This window comes from Trichomycterus rosablanca, chromosome 12 (genome assembly GCF_030014385.1).
Source record: "Trichomycterus rosablanca isolate fTriRos1 chromosome 12, fTriRos1.hap1, whole genome shotgun sequence".
In the NCBI taxonomy this organism is placed as follows: Eukaryota; Metazoa; Chordata; class Actinopteri; order Siluriformes; family Trichomycteridae; genus Trichomycterus; species Trichomycterus rosablanca.
This window is the reverse complement of record NC_085999.1, coordinates 10544316-10561254: the sequence shown is the minus strand read 5'-3', so window position 1 is coordinate 10561254 and position 16939 is coordinate 10544316. Positions and strand designations below refer to the sequence as shown.

Below are 16939 nucleotides of genomic sequence, written 5' to 3'. Positions count from 1 at the left end.
AACAATAAAGTTGAATCTAATCTAATCTAATCTTATTCACTCACTCACTCATTTACTCACACCCTCACTAAATCACTTACTTATTCACTCACTCATTTACTCACACCCTCACTAAATCACTTACTTATTCACTCACTCATTTACTCACACCCTCACTAAATCACTCACTTATTCACTCACTCATTTACTCACACCCTCACTAAATCACTCACACCCTCACTAAATCACTCACTTATTCACTCACTCATTTACTCACACCCTCACTAAATCACTCACTTATTCACTCACTCATTTACTCACACCCTCACTAAATCACTCACTTATTCACTCACTCATTTACTCACACCCTCACTAAATCACTCACTTATTCACTCACTCATTCACTCACACCTCACTAAATCACTCACTTATTCACTCACTCATTTACTCACACCCTCACTAAATCACTCACTTATTCACTCACTCATTTACTCACACCCTCACTAAATCACTCACTTAATCACTCACTCATTCACTCACACCCTCACTAAATCACTCACTTATTCACTCACTCATTCACTCACACCTTCACTAAATCACTCACTCATTCACTCACACCCTCACTCATTTACTCACTCAGTCACACATATGGTGCACTTCACAGCAGTTAGTTATTGTTCTGCATGTATTTAAAGGTAGAAGGAAACTGAAGAACCCAAAGAAAATCCACACAGATACAGAGAAAAAATGCAAAACTTCCCAATGACCTAAGATAAGGATCAGCTCCAGGTCCCCATGTTGATGTGTGGCACTCACCATACCAGCATCATACACCAGCATCATACCCTAAAAAGGATTATATTTTTGCTCTGTTTAAAGCAATCTTACAGAAAATACCACAGCAGCAAGGAGAGTAAAGTTTAATGTGTAATTGATACAAATCAGTAAATATTTTGTAATGCCCATATGTTAAACTGGAGAAAATATTTCAAGAGCTGGCAACATAATTATAATCATAATTAAATAATTTTGTTATCTTTGTTAAATAGTTGTTGTTAATTTGTTAATGTTTTATTACTAATATGAGAATTATGATGATGGTGATGATTTATTATTATTATCATTATCATTATTATTATTATTATTACTTAGGACAATTTAGGAGCAGAATGCCAGTGGAGTGTTGTAAGTAAATTTAAAGATCTTTTTATGATAAATCTAATATTTTAACTCTAAAAGCAAATAACCAGATGATAACTCGTTTTTAATTCTGTGAATACATTTATGCATTAAATAACAAATAAGTAATTTGAACAGACAAAGTAATTCTAGACTAGAATTAGACATCGTAACCTAGAACAACTGTTCTGAAGTACCCTTGTATTTTTACTTGATGCCCTATGTTTTAAAAACTGTTCATAGCTTTATTTGGGCACTTTTAAAGGAGTATGGAATACATATTTTTATTTCGGAGCACAAAATCTGTATTGTATAATGTTATTTGATTGTTAAAATAAATCAAACAAACTTTTAGTGGGTATTTTGAAGTAAATAGTAACATGTCAGCAGGGGGCAGTATGGATTCAGAGCTCGATAGGAAACGAACGGCACAGAAAGAGAGGAAGAATTCAGAGCCTCGGCTGTTTGTTTGGGTTTGAATTGATGTTAGTACTGAACTCAGTTTATATACAAAAGTTTAAATCTAATGTTACTTTAAAATCCTTATCGAATTTAAATTGTTAGTAATAATCACGTTTACACGCGTCAATAATCATCAATCCTGTTAGTAAGTATGCCTAAATTAACTATATTGACGAATGTTTGTCGTTGAGCTAACAACAACATAACGGTTGAAGTGCTCGAATCGTTCTTTAAAAAGACACATTAATAATTGCAATTATTAATTATTACTATAACCACCAAATATATTTCTGTTTTCTGCACCATACAGCATGAAGATATTAAAATGGCTCTTACAATGATGATGGAGAGGAAACCAAACTCAATAAAGCACACCGCCGCCAAGATAAAGACCAAAATCCACAGTAAGATTCTGAAAAGATCTTAACAATTGTTTATTTTTAAAGTTTACAAACCACAGTGGAGGTCAGGAATTATACTTTTAAAATTATAATGTTATTAATTTCACCATTTGACAATTAGTGCATCCATCTAAGTCAGGAGACTTTTAATTTGTAATGCCTTTCACCATTGTAGGATGTATTTATTTTATTTTAACGTCACGTTTTACACTTTGGTTACATTCGTGACAGAAACGGTTACTCATTACACAAGATTCATCAGTTCACAAGGTTATATCGAACACAGTCATGGACAATTTAGTGTCCCCAATTCACCTCACTTGCATGTCTTTGGACTGTTGGAGGAAACCGGAGCACCCGGAGGAAACCCACGCGGACACTGGGAGAACATGCAAACTCCACACAGAAAGGACCCGGACCGCCCCACCTGGGGATCGAACCCAGGACCTTCTTGCTGTGAGGCAACAGTGCTACCCACTTAGCCACCATGCTGCCCTCACCATTGTAATAAACATATTAGTTCTAATAGTTAGAGATTTTTATGATCTAGCTTATCTGTTGACATTAATTCGTAATTATCGGACGGCACGGTGGGTAGCCTTGTGCCTTACAGCAAGAAGCTCCTGGGTTCGATTTCCAGGTGGAGCGGTCCGGGTCCTTTTTGTATGGAGTTTGCATGTTCTGCATGGGCTTCCTCCAGGAGCTCCAGTTTTCTCCCACAGTCCAAAGACATGCAATTGAGATTAATTGAAGATACAAAATTGTTCATGACTGATTAAAATTAAAGACTTGAACTGATGAATCTTGTGTAACCAGTAATTACCTGTCCTGTCATGAATGTAAACAAGTGTGTAAAACATGATGGTAAAATCCTAATAAATTAATAATTATCACTGTTGTTTCTTAGACACATCATCATTCTTCAAGCTCTCTCTGAAAACTAACAACAAGGCCCTTGCTCTTGCTCTGGCTGCTCAGAAGCAGAAAACCAGACAGCTGGAGACAGAGACGGTGCGTTTGCAGAAAGATGTGCAGAGCCTGAACTTTGACCTTGCCATTCAACGTCATAAAAACAAACAAATGGTGAGTTTGACCTTTCTCAAATATTATGTACATTCACTGTTTTTAAAGTTATGTTATCTTTTTTTTAATTACATTATCATTTTAATGAAATGTTTGGTTGCCCAAGTATACTGATGGATTTTTCTGATAAACTCTTCAGTTTACGGTTCTGCGTGAGTTTTATAACAACTCTATCAACTGCATGGCAAAAGCGGTGGACCTTATATCCAAAGAAGAGGTAATGCATCAGTTATTGTTTTAGATCTGGTCAATGTACAGCTGATTATGTTTGCAGGCTGGTTTGATGCAATAATTTAACAAAATTATGTTCTTTTCTCTCATTTTAGTCAGCCGAAAGCTTGGACACAGAGAACACTGAGGGTATGAGAAATGATCATGTACAGTATCAGACAGACACATTGAAATTAAAATTTGCAATTAAATTTCTATTTTGAATGTGATAAACATTGACTAGCATTAAACTTGTCTTTTTATCTCAGGTCTACTACATGGCCAAAAGTTTATATACACCCCAACTAAATGGTAGATTTAAGTATTTTACTTTCACCCATTGCCACCAGGTTAATAAAATCAAGCTGTACAGCCATGCAGTCTACATAGACTAAAATTAGAATGGGTTTTACCTTGGAGCTAATTAACTTGTCAGGCCTGCCCTTAAATTTTTGCCCGGTCAAATTCAATTGCTTTTATTGAGATATGGAAGATGTGGGAATTGTCTAAGACAAACTGCAACTCAGCAGTGAAGTGGTAGATTACAAAAGAGCAAATTAAAATTGCCTGTACATGTTGGTTGCAGCAATTACAAATGCAGCTTGAAACCTCAGCACTTGGAATTGTTTAGTGGCAGCAGACAAGCCCAAAATGAACATTTATAGTGTAAACATCGGCAAGTGTGGTGCGCTACATGCAAATCCATGAGTGTCTTTCTATTATCTGACAGTATGACGGACAGCTCTTGGTGTGACTGATGTTACCATACTAACAGCTGTAAAGTTTGATGGAGGAATTTTTCATATATACACTGATCAGCCATAACATTAAAACCACCTCCTTGTTTCTACACTCACTGTCCATTTTTCCAGATCCACTTACCATATAGGAGCACTTTGTAGTTCTACAATTACTGACTGTAGTTCATCTGTTTTTCTACATACTTTTTTACCTGCTTACACCCTCTTCTTCCATGGTCAGGCCTCTCCCAGGACCACTACAGAGTAGGTATTATTAAGGTGGTGGATGATTCTCAGCACTGCAGTGACACTGACATGGTGGTGGTGTGTTAGTGTGTGTTGTGCTGGTATGAGTGGATCAGACACAGCAGCGCTGCTGGAGTTTTTAAAAACTCCATCAGCGCTGCTGTGTCTTATCTACTCATACCAGCACAACACACAGCAACATGAAAGGGCAGCAGAGAAACAGATGGACTACAATAAGTATATTGTAGAACTATAAAGTGCTTCTATATGGTAAGTGGAGCTGATAAAATGGACAGTGAGTGTAGAAACAAGGAGGTGGTTTTAATGTTATGGCTGATCAGTTTCTGATCAGTTATGGCTAATCATCTTGCAGTCATGATTCATAATTCAAAAGTCTTTCCAGTATGGTGGCTTTTTTTTTGGTAGCAAATGGGGAAATCCTATACAAAAGTCATTAGATCTAATGTTTGTGTCCACAAACCTTTGACCATGTTGAGCAGATGTACTGGTTTGTTTAAACATTTTAAATATCTTATGTTGTTAAAGTATTTTTTGTGCTTTTTTTAGATGCTTGTCAGATTGAAAAAGATCTATCTGCAGTGTTCCCCGAGCGGAGGAAAACAAGTCCACTCAAACGTGTACAACAGGAAGAAGTTAAAACCTCAAGAGTAAATGTATTCATGGTACATGATAATCAACCTCACCAATCATCTCCAATCAGCAAAGAGAATCCTCCTAGTCTGGAAACGGATCATACTGCACCTCAGAATACCATGTATGACTCAGAAATGGAAATTACAGTAGTTGACACTGCTGCTGAAATAGTCACAGTTCAAACTAAGCCAAGGAGACACTGTGAGAATGATGAGGAAGAACGGGAAGACAACAGAAAGATTTCAAGGAGTTCATCAAGCAGAACAGCTAGCATTGTTGCATGTAATATGGAATCAGCAGAAGAGTCGTGTCATTTGAAAGATGTTACTGTGATTGACTCAGCGGAAACACAACTCCAAGAAAGTATGAGTCTATGCACTTCAGTTTGCAGCAGCAAGAATGAAAGTTTGCCACAGCAGCCAGAGCCTTCATATGTCCCGAGGGAATCAGTTACTGCTCGCAGAAAGACTTACGGCACTTCTCGTTCCACTAAAAGCAACAAACGATGTAATTCTCAAAAAATCACTGCTGGATTTTCAGATCCAAGAAAAACCTACGTAGTGACTCCACTCTCCTCCAATAGTATTTCCAACTCTAGTGATCTGGATGACTTTTTCAGTGACACAGAGGTGCAAAGCCAAAGAAAGAGCAAAAACATCTCAAGTGATGGTAATTTTTGTAAAGAGAAATGCATAAAGGTTGAAACTGAGACAGAGAAACTGCAGAATGAAGGGACTAACCTCAGGAAAACCTTTGTTGTTCCAGACAGATCAAAACCAAAACGAAGCAGAAAGACAAAAGTTTCATCATTCCATATGGATTTATTCCAAGATGAACTACATGAGCAGGAGAGCGCTGTGTTAATTGATGCTTCTTCTATAGATGATACTGGATCTACCACGGTACCTATTTTATTAAACGATTTCAAGGAAATCTCCATCCATAAAGAAAAGCCTAAAAGTAAAAGATCAACACGGGGACATCAACCCAATACAATGAAAAGCAGAGCAACCTATGTAGTAAGTACCAGCCAAAATATACTCTGCAATGACATTGTGAATGAAACTATAGACATTCATGCTGAAGATACAGCAGATAATGTTTTGCTGGAAAACAAGCTCACTGAGGAACAGCAAGTAGAGCAAGATGATTCTTGTATGGCCAGAAACAGATCTTTTTCAGACAACTCGATGGCTGTTAAAGAAAAACACACAGAAAATGTCTCTGAAATGTCCACAGCAGGACACATTAAACCCAAGAAGCTAAAGACAGGAGAGATAAAGAAAGTCAAGAAGAAGAATGTAACAACAAGAGAAAATGCTCCCGGGAAAAGAAGAGGACCAAAATGCAGCTCTACTCAAAATGATATGCCAACTAAAATTCCAGTTCTGTCGTCCAGTCTAAAGGAAAACTGCACTTCCACTAATTCATCACAGCTGCCGTTAGAAGAATCACATTGTTCTGCTTTTGAGGGAGGCTTTGTGAACGAGTCAAGCCCCGAGTCTGAGAAGACAACCACTGTACATTCAAGAATCTTTAACCTTAATAAAGACTGGGGTACAAGTTATGACACTAAAGTTACCTCAAAAGCTGCCAATCCAAGACATTCAAGACAGACAAACACCCAAGATCTGAAAAGTAAGTGCAGAGGAACGTTTGTTGTGATGCCCAGTAGCAATCTACCATTAACAGAAAAGGAAAACACAGCCCCTTTAAACAACAGCTTTGAAGAGAATGAAGAATGTGAGACTTCTCGTCTCTCAGACAGGATGTTTGTTCCTAATCAGAGTCATGACAGCCAGTCAACACCAAGAAAAACTGATCGGCTTGGACAGACACAGAGTGAACTATTCGATGAAGAGAGGCCTCCATGGGAATCCCTTGATTTTGGCTTCTCTGGGAGTCCGACATGTTACAGTCCTGTGAATGATGACAGAGAATCGCAAGCCACCTCACAAAGAAGACTGGACATTTCACAAACTATGGACACCTCGCATACTATGGACATTTATGAGGAACCTGGTTATGACACGACACACCAGTCTCCAGGTAATTTCAGGTTTTTTGATGATTCTTTTACACAGGCAGGATTTAGTCAGTTTGTAGACAAATAGGATCTCGTTCTTGGAAGACCAGGAAGGAATTTAGATTTGGAGTGGAAAACGAAGATTTATTAGCTTATATATTGCCATATTGTTATGGACTTCTTTTAGATAATATTTAAATGGGTGGCACATTAGCTCAGTGGGTAGCACTGTCACCTCACAGAGAGAAGGTCCTGGGTTCGATTTCCAGGTGGAACGGTCCAGCTCCCGTGCCTTTGTGGGTTTCCTCCGAGAACTCCGTTTTTTTCCAAAAGTCCAAAGACATGTAATTGAGGTGAATTGGAGATACAAAATTGTCCATGACTGTGTTTGATATTGAAATTAAACTAATGAATCATGTGTAACTTGAACCTGTCATTAATGTAACCAAAGTGTAAAACATGACAGACAAATCCTAATAAATAAACGAGATAATATTTAATAAAGGAATGTCCTAATCGGTATAGTTCCTCTCAAGGTTTCTTCCTGTAATTTTAAGGGAGTTTTGACTTGCCACTGTTGCCCTCGGCTTGCTCTGCAGGGGGTTTTGGTCCTGGATTCTGTAAAGTTGCTTTGAGACAATGTCCATTGTAAAAAGCTCTATACTAATACATTTGACTTGACTATAGGTATCAGGGTCAATAATGGTCTAAAATGCCCGATTTGTATGAGGTTAGATTTACATTTTTAGATTTTCATCTAATGTTAAAATTTATTTTAAATGTATAATTTTAAAATTTTATTTGTATAGTACTTTTTACAGTTTACATTGTCTCAAAGCAACTGTACAGATTGTCCCTATGATGCCAGTTAGATTGTTTCTGTCATCCCCATGAGTCATGTTGTTAACATACATATCAATCAAATGTACTCAGGTGATGCATTAAACATATACAGTTGCAAGAAAAAGTAAGTGAACTCTTTGGAATTTCTTGGATTTTCTGCATTGAGTATCACAATTATAGAAAATCACGAACACATCTGTACTGTTCATGTCTTTTATTGAGCAAATTCAGTAAACATACACAGGGCAGAAAGGAAAATTAAGCACACTTCTCTGAGAACTAATGGGCTAAAAATGTTTCTTTTAAGATGAGATTGAATGTGTGGGTTTTACAGGTGTTTTGCCCCTAAACATTGGCCACACCCATTTATTCTTCTTAGAAAATTTGTTGTTAAGGTTCGTGTCATGAGTTCAAGTTCTTTGTTAAACAAGGGCTGGTTTAAGAAATCCTATAGGTGTAGTGTAACCTTAGATGTGTGCTCTGGTTACGAATTTGCACCTCACTCAATAGAAACCAAGAGCGAGAGAGATCGAGATTAAAAATAAAGACCAGAAACAGAGACTAACCTTAACTAAATACTGAATGAGGAAAACAGATAGCCAAAAAGGAATGCGGTTTTAGGATACCTAGAAACAGAGAGCCACTTGATTCCAAAGGGAAATCTGTGTATTTCAACAAGTCAGAGACTCCTGTCTATACCATCATTTCCTCACCTTTAAAAAAAGTGAGAACGTTTTACTGGGTGAGAATGGAGAGACAGCAGAAATAGTAGCTCAATTTCTTCATGACTGAATCATCAGAAAAAGAAACTCCAGTGTTCTTACTCCTTTATATATAAAAGCATTTATCTATTTCATTATTATTCTGTGGCATCTAATTAATGTTTATTTTCTAATCGTTATTAATTTTTATGAAATTATTGATTTACATGCAGTGTTATAACCGTGTAAACTGTACTGCTTTGGCAACACAGGTCTCCCTGCCATATCAGTAAAGCTTTTTTTGAATTTAAATTTGAGAAACTGAGAAATAAAACAAGCAGTGTATTTAGGTGTATTTCCTGACTGCTGATAGGTACTTTTAATTTGCTTATTTATTATTATGTTTTTTTCCTTCATTTTAATTTACTTGTTGTCTTTTATTTATTTATGCTGATTATTTTCATGCTGTTTTAGGCCTTGAGTTTCTTGAAAGGTGCTTAAAAATAAACTTTTATCTTTATTACTATTAGTTCATGCTAATTATTGACATTTCTGACTTTTGTAAGTGTGTTTGCCTAAATGTATGCATTATAAAACCTAAATTATTGCAATTATTGTATCGACTTACACTATGCAAACAGACTAATGGGTCTAAAAGCATCCCAACTACTGTACACATCTGTATTCTTAAAACACTTTGTATTGCTTTGATGTATGTAAGTTGTGGCTATTTACTCTTTTTAAACATTTCATGTTCTTATTCCTTGGTATAATAGTTGGGAGGGCAATGAAGAGCTTAACCAACACAGACCTGACAGCCCCGGGTCGAACTCGCAGGAAGGCAGCACTGGTGTCCTACAGGGAGCCTCCTCTTAACTGGTAAGAACCTGTTATCCATGCACGAAAGTGTTACCCTCAGCTGCTACACCTGATCGTGAGCTTGTTCAAAATCCCATTCCAGTCCCACCCTTTTGAGGCTATTACAGGCTACACACTTCTTGGAAGGCTTTCCATTAGACTTATGATGTAATATGTGCCCATTTAATCAAGAGAGCATTTGTAAGGTCAGGCACTGATGTTGTATTAGAAGACCTGGCTCATATTTAAACCATGTTCAGTTTTGTTAAGGTTAGGGTTCTGTGAAGGTAACAGGGGTTCCTTTACAATAATCTTGCCAGGCTTAGACCTTGCTATGTAATGTTAGAACTTGATGAAAGTGCCTTTTAGGGCAGCACAGTGGCTTGATGGGTAGCACTGTTTGTTGCCTCACAGCAAGAAGGTCCTGGGTTCGATTCCCAGGTGGAGCGGTCCGGGTCCTTTCTGTGTGGAGTTTGCATGTTCTCCCCGTGTGATTTCCTCCAGGAGCTCCAGTTTCCTCCCACAGTCCAAAGACATGCAAGTGAGGTGAATTGGAGATACAAAATTGTCCATGACATGTCCATGTGTTTGACATTAAACTTGAACTGATGAATCTTGTGTAACCAGTACTTACCTGTCCCATCATGAATGTAACCACAGGGTGTAAAACATGACGTTAAAATCCTAATAAATAAATAAGGGCCTTTCACAAGTTGGATTGGCCGCATACTTTAGGCATGTAGTGTATGTGTATGTAAGATGGTCTGTTTTTATCTTAATTTGTTTTCTTTATTTTGCAGTAAAATGAGACGTGGGGACAAGTACTCAGATACCAGATTTTTAAGTTCTCCAGTGTTTAAGGACAAAAAGAAGCGATTGAAGAAAAATAAGAATGAACTCCCAATTTATTAATAGTATTTTAAACTTGTGCAGTGTTTTAATGTGTTTGTGTTCCAATAAAATTTGTTTTATTTTTAAGTGTATTTTATTGTACAGTACTGTAATCTATAAGTTATCAGGTTGTTTTATATTTTAGAGCTATAAACTAGATTGTTCAAATAAAAATCTACAAAGATTAATTTATGTGTAATAGTTTGTTGTCCTGGTTTGGATATTCAACCCTTCTCTTATATGAGCTGTGAAATTCCATCTCTCTATTGGTTGCCATGTTACATAAGTATTGAAGCGGCTGTCAGGCAGTAAATGAATAATTTACAAAGGCTGTTCAGTTAAGAGGCTTAAAGTTGCTCAAGAGTAGAAGTGTCCTTTCTGTTCTGTACGTAAAACGCAGTAAGTAACACATTCCTAATGGATTTTAGTTTTAAATTTGAATTTCTGTTTGGTTTTTATGTTTATGCATCTATTTAGGTACCTTCATTGAGCTTACTGATAATTTAGCTTTAAGCACTCGTGTTTCTTTTAACTGCTAATATATTTATGTTCTGATTGTAATTGTTACCATACTATTTTTAAGGGAGTTCAGTACAGTTTTCCCTTGTGTGTGTTGTCAGGTATTGATTCGGTGGTTGCTGGGATATAAATACCATCTCGAAAATCCTGCTTTTTTTCTTGGCTATGTAAAACATGGAAACCAAGCGACTAAGGCGAGAAGTTAAAGTTCTCCTGTAAGTTACCTGCAAACTTAAATAGACAATGGGGTTATAGAGTTACAATAATTTAATAATTAGAAGGGGTGTCCCCATACTTAATTGTGAATCACGATTCGATGCAAGATTAAAATAAAGGGGAAGGATTTCGTACGTTATTTTTCTAAATATATAGGGGCTACCACATCGTTTATTTTTCTTTATTAGGATTTTAACGTCATGTTTGACACTTTAGATACATTGATGACAGGAATGGACGTTACTCTTTACACAAGGTTCATCAGTTCTCAAGGTTATATCGAACACAGTCATGGACAATTTAGTGTCTCCAATTCACCTCACTTGCATGTTTTTGGACTGTGGGAGGAAACCGGAGCTCCCGGAGGAAACTCACGCAGACACGGGGAACATGCAAACATTAGGCAATAACCCTGTATTTAATTTTTTTACCTTGAGCTATAGTGCAAGGAAAAGCAGTTTCAGATTAAACTAATTCACAAGTAATGGAAGCACATTCTGTGAATAATTCATTTAGTGAGAAACTTGCACATAACTCTGAGCAGCTGTCAAGATGTAATTCTGATCTCTGAACACTGTGAGAACTCTGAATATGACTTATAAACTATGAGCCAAAGCATTAGGACCACATCTCCCAATGTAATTACTCTCTTTTGTAATTTTGCACGTCATGATCATGGATATTTTGAACGTTGATGGTAGATAATTCATGGTGCACATGTTGATTGCACCAGATATCAGCAGACTGTGACTGATAATAACCAAACTGATATGGCTTGACGGGTTGAAGTATCTTTGAAACAGCAATTGTTGCTCATAGGCAGCAGTGGTAAGTACCCACTGACAGAGCTCCGAAGAGAAACAAGCCATGAACCGCAGACTTGGGCAGTTGTTAGGCAGCTATGACTCCTTGATACCAGAGGACATGAAGGTTATGGCATCTGGTTGTGACCAACAGAAGAGCTTATATGGCTCAAATTTCTGATCATTTTAACACCGCAATGAGTAGATGTGTCACAATACAGTGCATCAAACCTTTTTGTGTATGGAGCTGCATAATTGGGTGGCCAGTTGAAGTGCTCAAACAAACTCCAGTCCAGCACTGAAAGCATCTACGTACAACGGGCACACAGACATCAGAACTGGCCTTCAGAGCAGTGGAAGAAAGTTGATGTTTCCTCACTGATCAGATGGACAGCTGGCATGTGTGCATTGTTTACTTGCTGAAGAGGTGGCACTAGGATACATGGTACAACAATCCATCTCACAACGCACAAGAGTTAAAAGACCTGCTGGTAATGTCCTGTTACCAGATACCACAGGAGTCCATGTGTTCACAGATCAGAGCTATTTTGTCAGTGTATTAGGTGGGTGGTGTGGTCCTAATGTTTTTGTTATTGGTGAAACCTTTTATCTGTACAGGAGTTTGGGTAAACGCTCAAAGTCTGTTTTCTTTACATTTTAAGCGGTCAGTATGTTGGGCAAAAACTAAGAGAAAATGGCTTTGATCCCAAGGGAACAGGCTCTTCCTCAGTTCTTGATGATCTGGTAAGAATGTTTTAATTTTTAGCAACATAGCCTTTAATTTACATTATATACATTTTATTATAGTGACTTTAATTCTTTCTGTCAGTGTTTTTAAACATAAATTGGTTTATGCTTATAAAGTATATTAATTAAAACAAAGTTCAAGTTTAAGACATTTTTATTGTTATTTCAGCAATATACAAGAACATACTGAAAAACATTACAGTACATACAGGGTACATATTTGGACGTAAGTGAAGGAGCCGGGACCAAAAGCCAGAAAAGTGAAGAAAAGAATATACAACATACTTAGATATACAGTATAAACAACAGTGTATGTGTTGTATAGCGGTCCAGGGAGCTAAGATACCCTCTTCCAGATGGCAGAAGAGTAAAGAGTTCTTGTGAGAGGTGTGACCGATCCTTTATAGTGCTGAAGTCCTGGCGGATGCGGCATGGGGTTTAAATGTCTGTAAGATTCAGAAGAAAGACCATGATGATCTTTTAATTGTTCTCACTATTCGCTGGAGGGTCTGAGACAGTACAATTCCCAAACCAGACAGTGATGCAGCTGCTCAACAGTTTAAACATCCATTATCTGTACACAAGTTACATTTCATTTATATTATTTTCTAAAGGTGGCAATACACTTTGTAAAAATTAATAAATAAAATTAAACATTTTGTCACCTTCAATACATTTTCAATAACATTTATAGAATTTATGTGAATAAAATGTTGATTCCTCCCACCTGCCACTCACTGCATCAATGTGCCACCCTAAAATCACAATATATTCTTTAAATTTATGTATTCAACTTATATATGTATTTAAATAAATCAGATGAATTTACCACATACAATAAAAAAGTATAATGTATTTACAACTATAAATGTACTGTGTATGTATTAATTAAAAAATGTAAATATATTACATATTGCTGTGTTTATTCATACAGGCTCATTATGATTTAGCCATAAACGTGGCTTTATGGTGGCTGGAGAAAAATGATTTTCCATTTAAAAATGAACTATTGTGAGTAATGTGTTCAGTTTTTAGTTCTTGTGTTATTTGTTGGAAAACATGTTTATCACTTATTTGCTTCTTCACCCTGTTGGTTAATATTAAGTTATAAATTGTTTTTGTAGAGGAGCCACCAGTCTTGGCCAAAGTCAGTGTCCTAACCGAATGGAAAGAGAAGCTATCATCCTTTCATCTTTTGCTGGAACGCTTTTGGTACGTTAATGAATCAAATCTGTATTTAATGTTCAGCCTGACATCCAAACCTGTATTCCTTTTTTCAAATTTCAGAACAGTTTACCTGTGGATGAGATCCTGTCTCTGTATAGCTGCAAGCCGTCTGCAACTTGTCTTCATCCAGACACTAAAGTATAGCAAGTTCTAATTTTGTGATTGCATTAATAATAGAGTGTTGGAGTCCAGCACAGTTTGTTGAGTTTCTGTTGATGATTATTGTGCAGGGCTGAAGTGCATTTTGATTAGGATAAAATAAATAAATCTCAAATCATAGTTTAGATTGCAATTTTGTGATACAGATTCAACTTGAGTCACTCATAATTAAAACTGAAACCCAGGAAATGGGTACATCCCAGACCCGGTTATGGACTGCTTTGCTTGGGGGGGCAGTAAAACCTAATGAGGGGGCATGTTGATAGTCATGTTTTTGAAGCCAGAAATATATTCAAGGCTTGATTTGTGCATGAATGATGACAGCCAAGCTATTGATACTGGCTTAAAGTGATGTATGAGGTAAAGAAATAAAAATGCATGTTTTCAAACTTAAACTTAAAACCCAATGATTAAAAAATACATGTTGATTATGTAAATGGAGAAAAAAGATTATCTAATTGTATTTCATTTTAATACGCCCCCTTAATTAAATTGCCATTACTAATAGAACAACTCTATTTCTTGAAAGGCTTTAATACAAATTTAAGTCAAAGCTGACAAATGTACCTACACACAGACTGAGAATATTCAAACGTGGAAATAGGAATGAGTGAGAATATTTATATTATTGGGAAATTAAAATATAAAGAAAACAAAAGAATACTAATTCTGTAAAAAAAAAGTGTTTACCAGTATACCTGCCTCTCGCTCACACTAACAGAACATATACTGCCGAACTGAACTGTTTGGGGCAGTCTGCCGATTTTTATATGACTCAAAGAGCCAATCAGGAATAAGCAAGGAAATATCTTCACACTGTAAAACAAAATGCATTTTTGTGATTGGTTCAGAGATAATTTAAAAAATAGCCGTTGCTTGCATTGTGCTTGGGGGGGCAAAGACACAATTTGGGGGGGCAATGCCCCCCTCAGCCCCCCCCTAGCGCCGGCCCTGGTACATCCTATCCTAAGCCATTATCAGGAAAGAGCCTGAAAGATTGGATGCACAGATGTGGTTTTGGGGCTAATACTGATCCCGGGCGAGCCCCCAGAATGTTAGTCTCAAATCCTGATAAAGTAATTCTATTGATGTCATCCGTCATGATTCCCTCTGTCCAGGACCAGGAGATTGTTTAATAAAAGACAACGTGTTTGTCCCTTCTTATGGTCTCCTGGTACCAGACAGGGGGAATCATGTCATCATCAGTAGAACTACTTTGTCAGGAATTAAACCTAACAGTCAGATAAATCAAAACGGTAGCTTGGGAAAGCATTGCTTTCACCCATGACGAGTGTAAGCCATTTTAGTTTTTCTGTTGGACTCTGGCCTACTGTGATTATATTTGTGTACCTTTTCTTGTAGAACTTCTATAACCATCTGATTTTCACAGAGCAACATTGTTCACCCTTTCTTCTTGTCCTATCACCCGTTTGCCATGCTCAGTTCATTTAAAGCCGTAAACCAGTCAAAAAAACACAGTAAGTAAAGGTCTTTGCAAGAACCTATCAAAGATAATACCACGAACTGGTAATTCTACACCACAATGACTTTTTCACTTTTAGCTCAGATGCTGAAACGGAACACCCTACACAATAAAGCACGATCTTCTGAGCTGAAGAAATCAAAAGCCTGCTCCGAAGCTTCCTCCTCTCAATCATTTTTTGGTGTAAGTTCTTACAAACCTGACCATTAAATGCATGGGAATTAAATTAAACATTAAGCCTAAATAAAACTGGTACTGTGTGAGGTAATACTGCATTCTGTTTGATACAGGACAGTGAGGATTCACTGAATGAGCAAACAAAGCTTTACGACAGCTCACAGGAATCTCAGCAGGACTGAACGCTACCCAGCCAAAAACCCAGCTCCAGACCATCCTGTAACCAGCCCAACATGTTTTACATTTAATTGTATTTTGCAAGTTTTATCTTCAGCAACACACAATTTGTCTCAATTAGCTTTTGATTAGCATGGGATCATTGGATGGGTCAGATTAAGTTTACCATGATTGTGATGTCATAATATTTTGCATGAAAAATAATAAAAAGCGATCACCCAATGTGGTGGAATATACTTGCTGTCAGTTACAATGGATTCAGAAATTATTGAGACCCCTTGACATTTTATGTTCTTTGTGGATTTGATTTTGAACAGATAAAATTGCAATTCTTACTCATCTGGGTCTATAAGGGCCCATCATTTACACTGCATTGTCAGAAAAAAAAACAAGCCATGAAGAATTGACTGTGAGATCTCTGTGATCGGTCTGTGACAAGTCATGGATCAGGGCAAGGATATAAAAGAATATAGCTAAAGCTTTGAGCATTCCCAGGCCCTCAGCGACCTAATTGTCTTCTGGGCAGAGATGTTGGAAGAACAACCACCTATGAAGCACTTCATATATCAGGCCTTTATAGCAGTGTGGCAAGATGGCGTGAAAGGCGTATGACAGCCCACCTAAAGTAAACAGTATGTAAATATTCCCTGGTCTAATAAGACAAAAAATGAAACCAATAGGCAAATCAGCAAGCACTATTTCTGTTACATAACAGACACTGTGCATCATCTGGGTAATGCCATTCCTACAATGAAACATTTTGGTGGCAGCATCATGCTATGGGGCTTCTCAGCTGCATTAACAGGGACATTTTTAAACCAATACAGAATCATCCTTGAGGAAAACATTTAACTCATATTTTTATAAAGTATTTTTCATATTTTTCATATTTTTACATCTGTGTCAACCCTGCCACCTTTATTCCTGAGATGATTGTACACAATTTACATCCAGTTAAACTTTAAACTTAATTTGAAATGTATTATGGATTTACATTGTCATGTCTTTGTATAATAATAATAATAATAATAATAATAATAATAATAATAATAATAATAATAATAATAATAACAACAACAACAAAACAACAACAACAACAACAACAATAATAATAATAATAATAATTATTATTATTATTATTATTATTATTATTATTAT

The 16939-nt window shown here is 36.7% G+C and overlaps 2 protein-coding genes across 2 annotated transcripts; both read left to right on the top strand.

Moving 5' to 3' along the window:
* The first annotated feature begins 1678 nt into the window (after positions 1–1678).
* sgo2 (shugoshin 2) lies at positions 1679–10461 on the top strand. The gene is made up of 8 exons (XM_063005947.1): positions 1679–1765; positions 1931–2024; positions 2929–3104; positions 3244–3321; positions 3431–3464; positions 4868–7003; positions 9301–9403; positions 10183–10461. Exons 2-8 carry the CDS (start codon positions 1946–1948, stop codon positions 10292–10294), a joined length of 2718 nt encoding a protein of 905 aa, XP_062862017.1. The 5' UTR covers positions 1679–1765; positions 1931–1945; the 3' UTR covers positions 10295–10461.
* Positions 10462–10966: 505 nt separating this feature from the next.
* On the top strand, positions 10967–15946 carry LOC134324668 (uncharacterized protein C2orf80-like). Its single transcript, XM_063006591.1, has 8 exons — positions 10967–11007; positions 12474–12555; positions 13493–13569; positions 13683–13770; positions 13846–13923; positions 15335–15422; positions 15507–15610; positions 15718–15946. Exons 1-8 carry the CDS (start codon positions 10967–10969, stop codon positions 15784–15786), a joined length of 627 nt encoding a protein of 208 aa, XP_062862661.1. The 3' UTR covers positions 15787–15946.
* Positions 15947–16939: the final 993 nt, after the last annotated feature.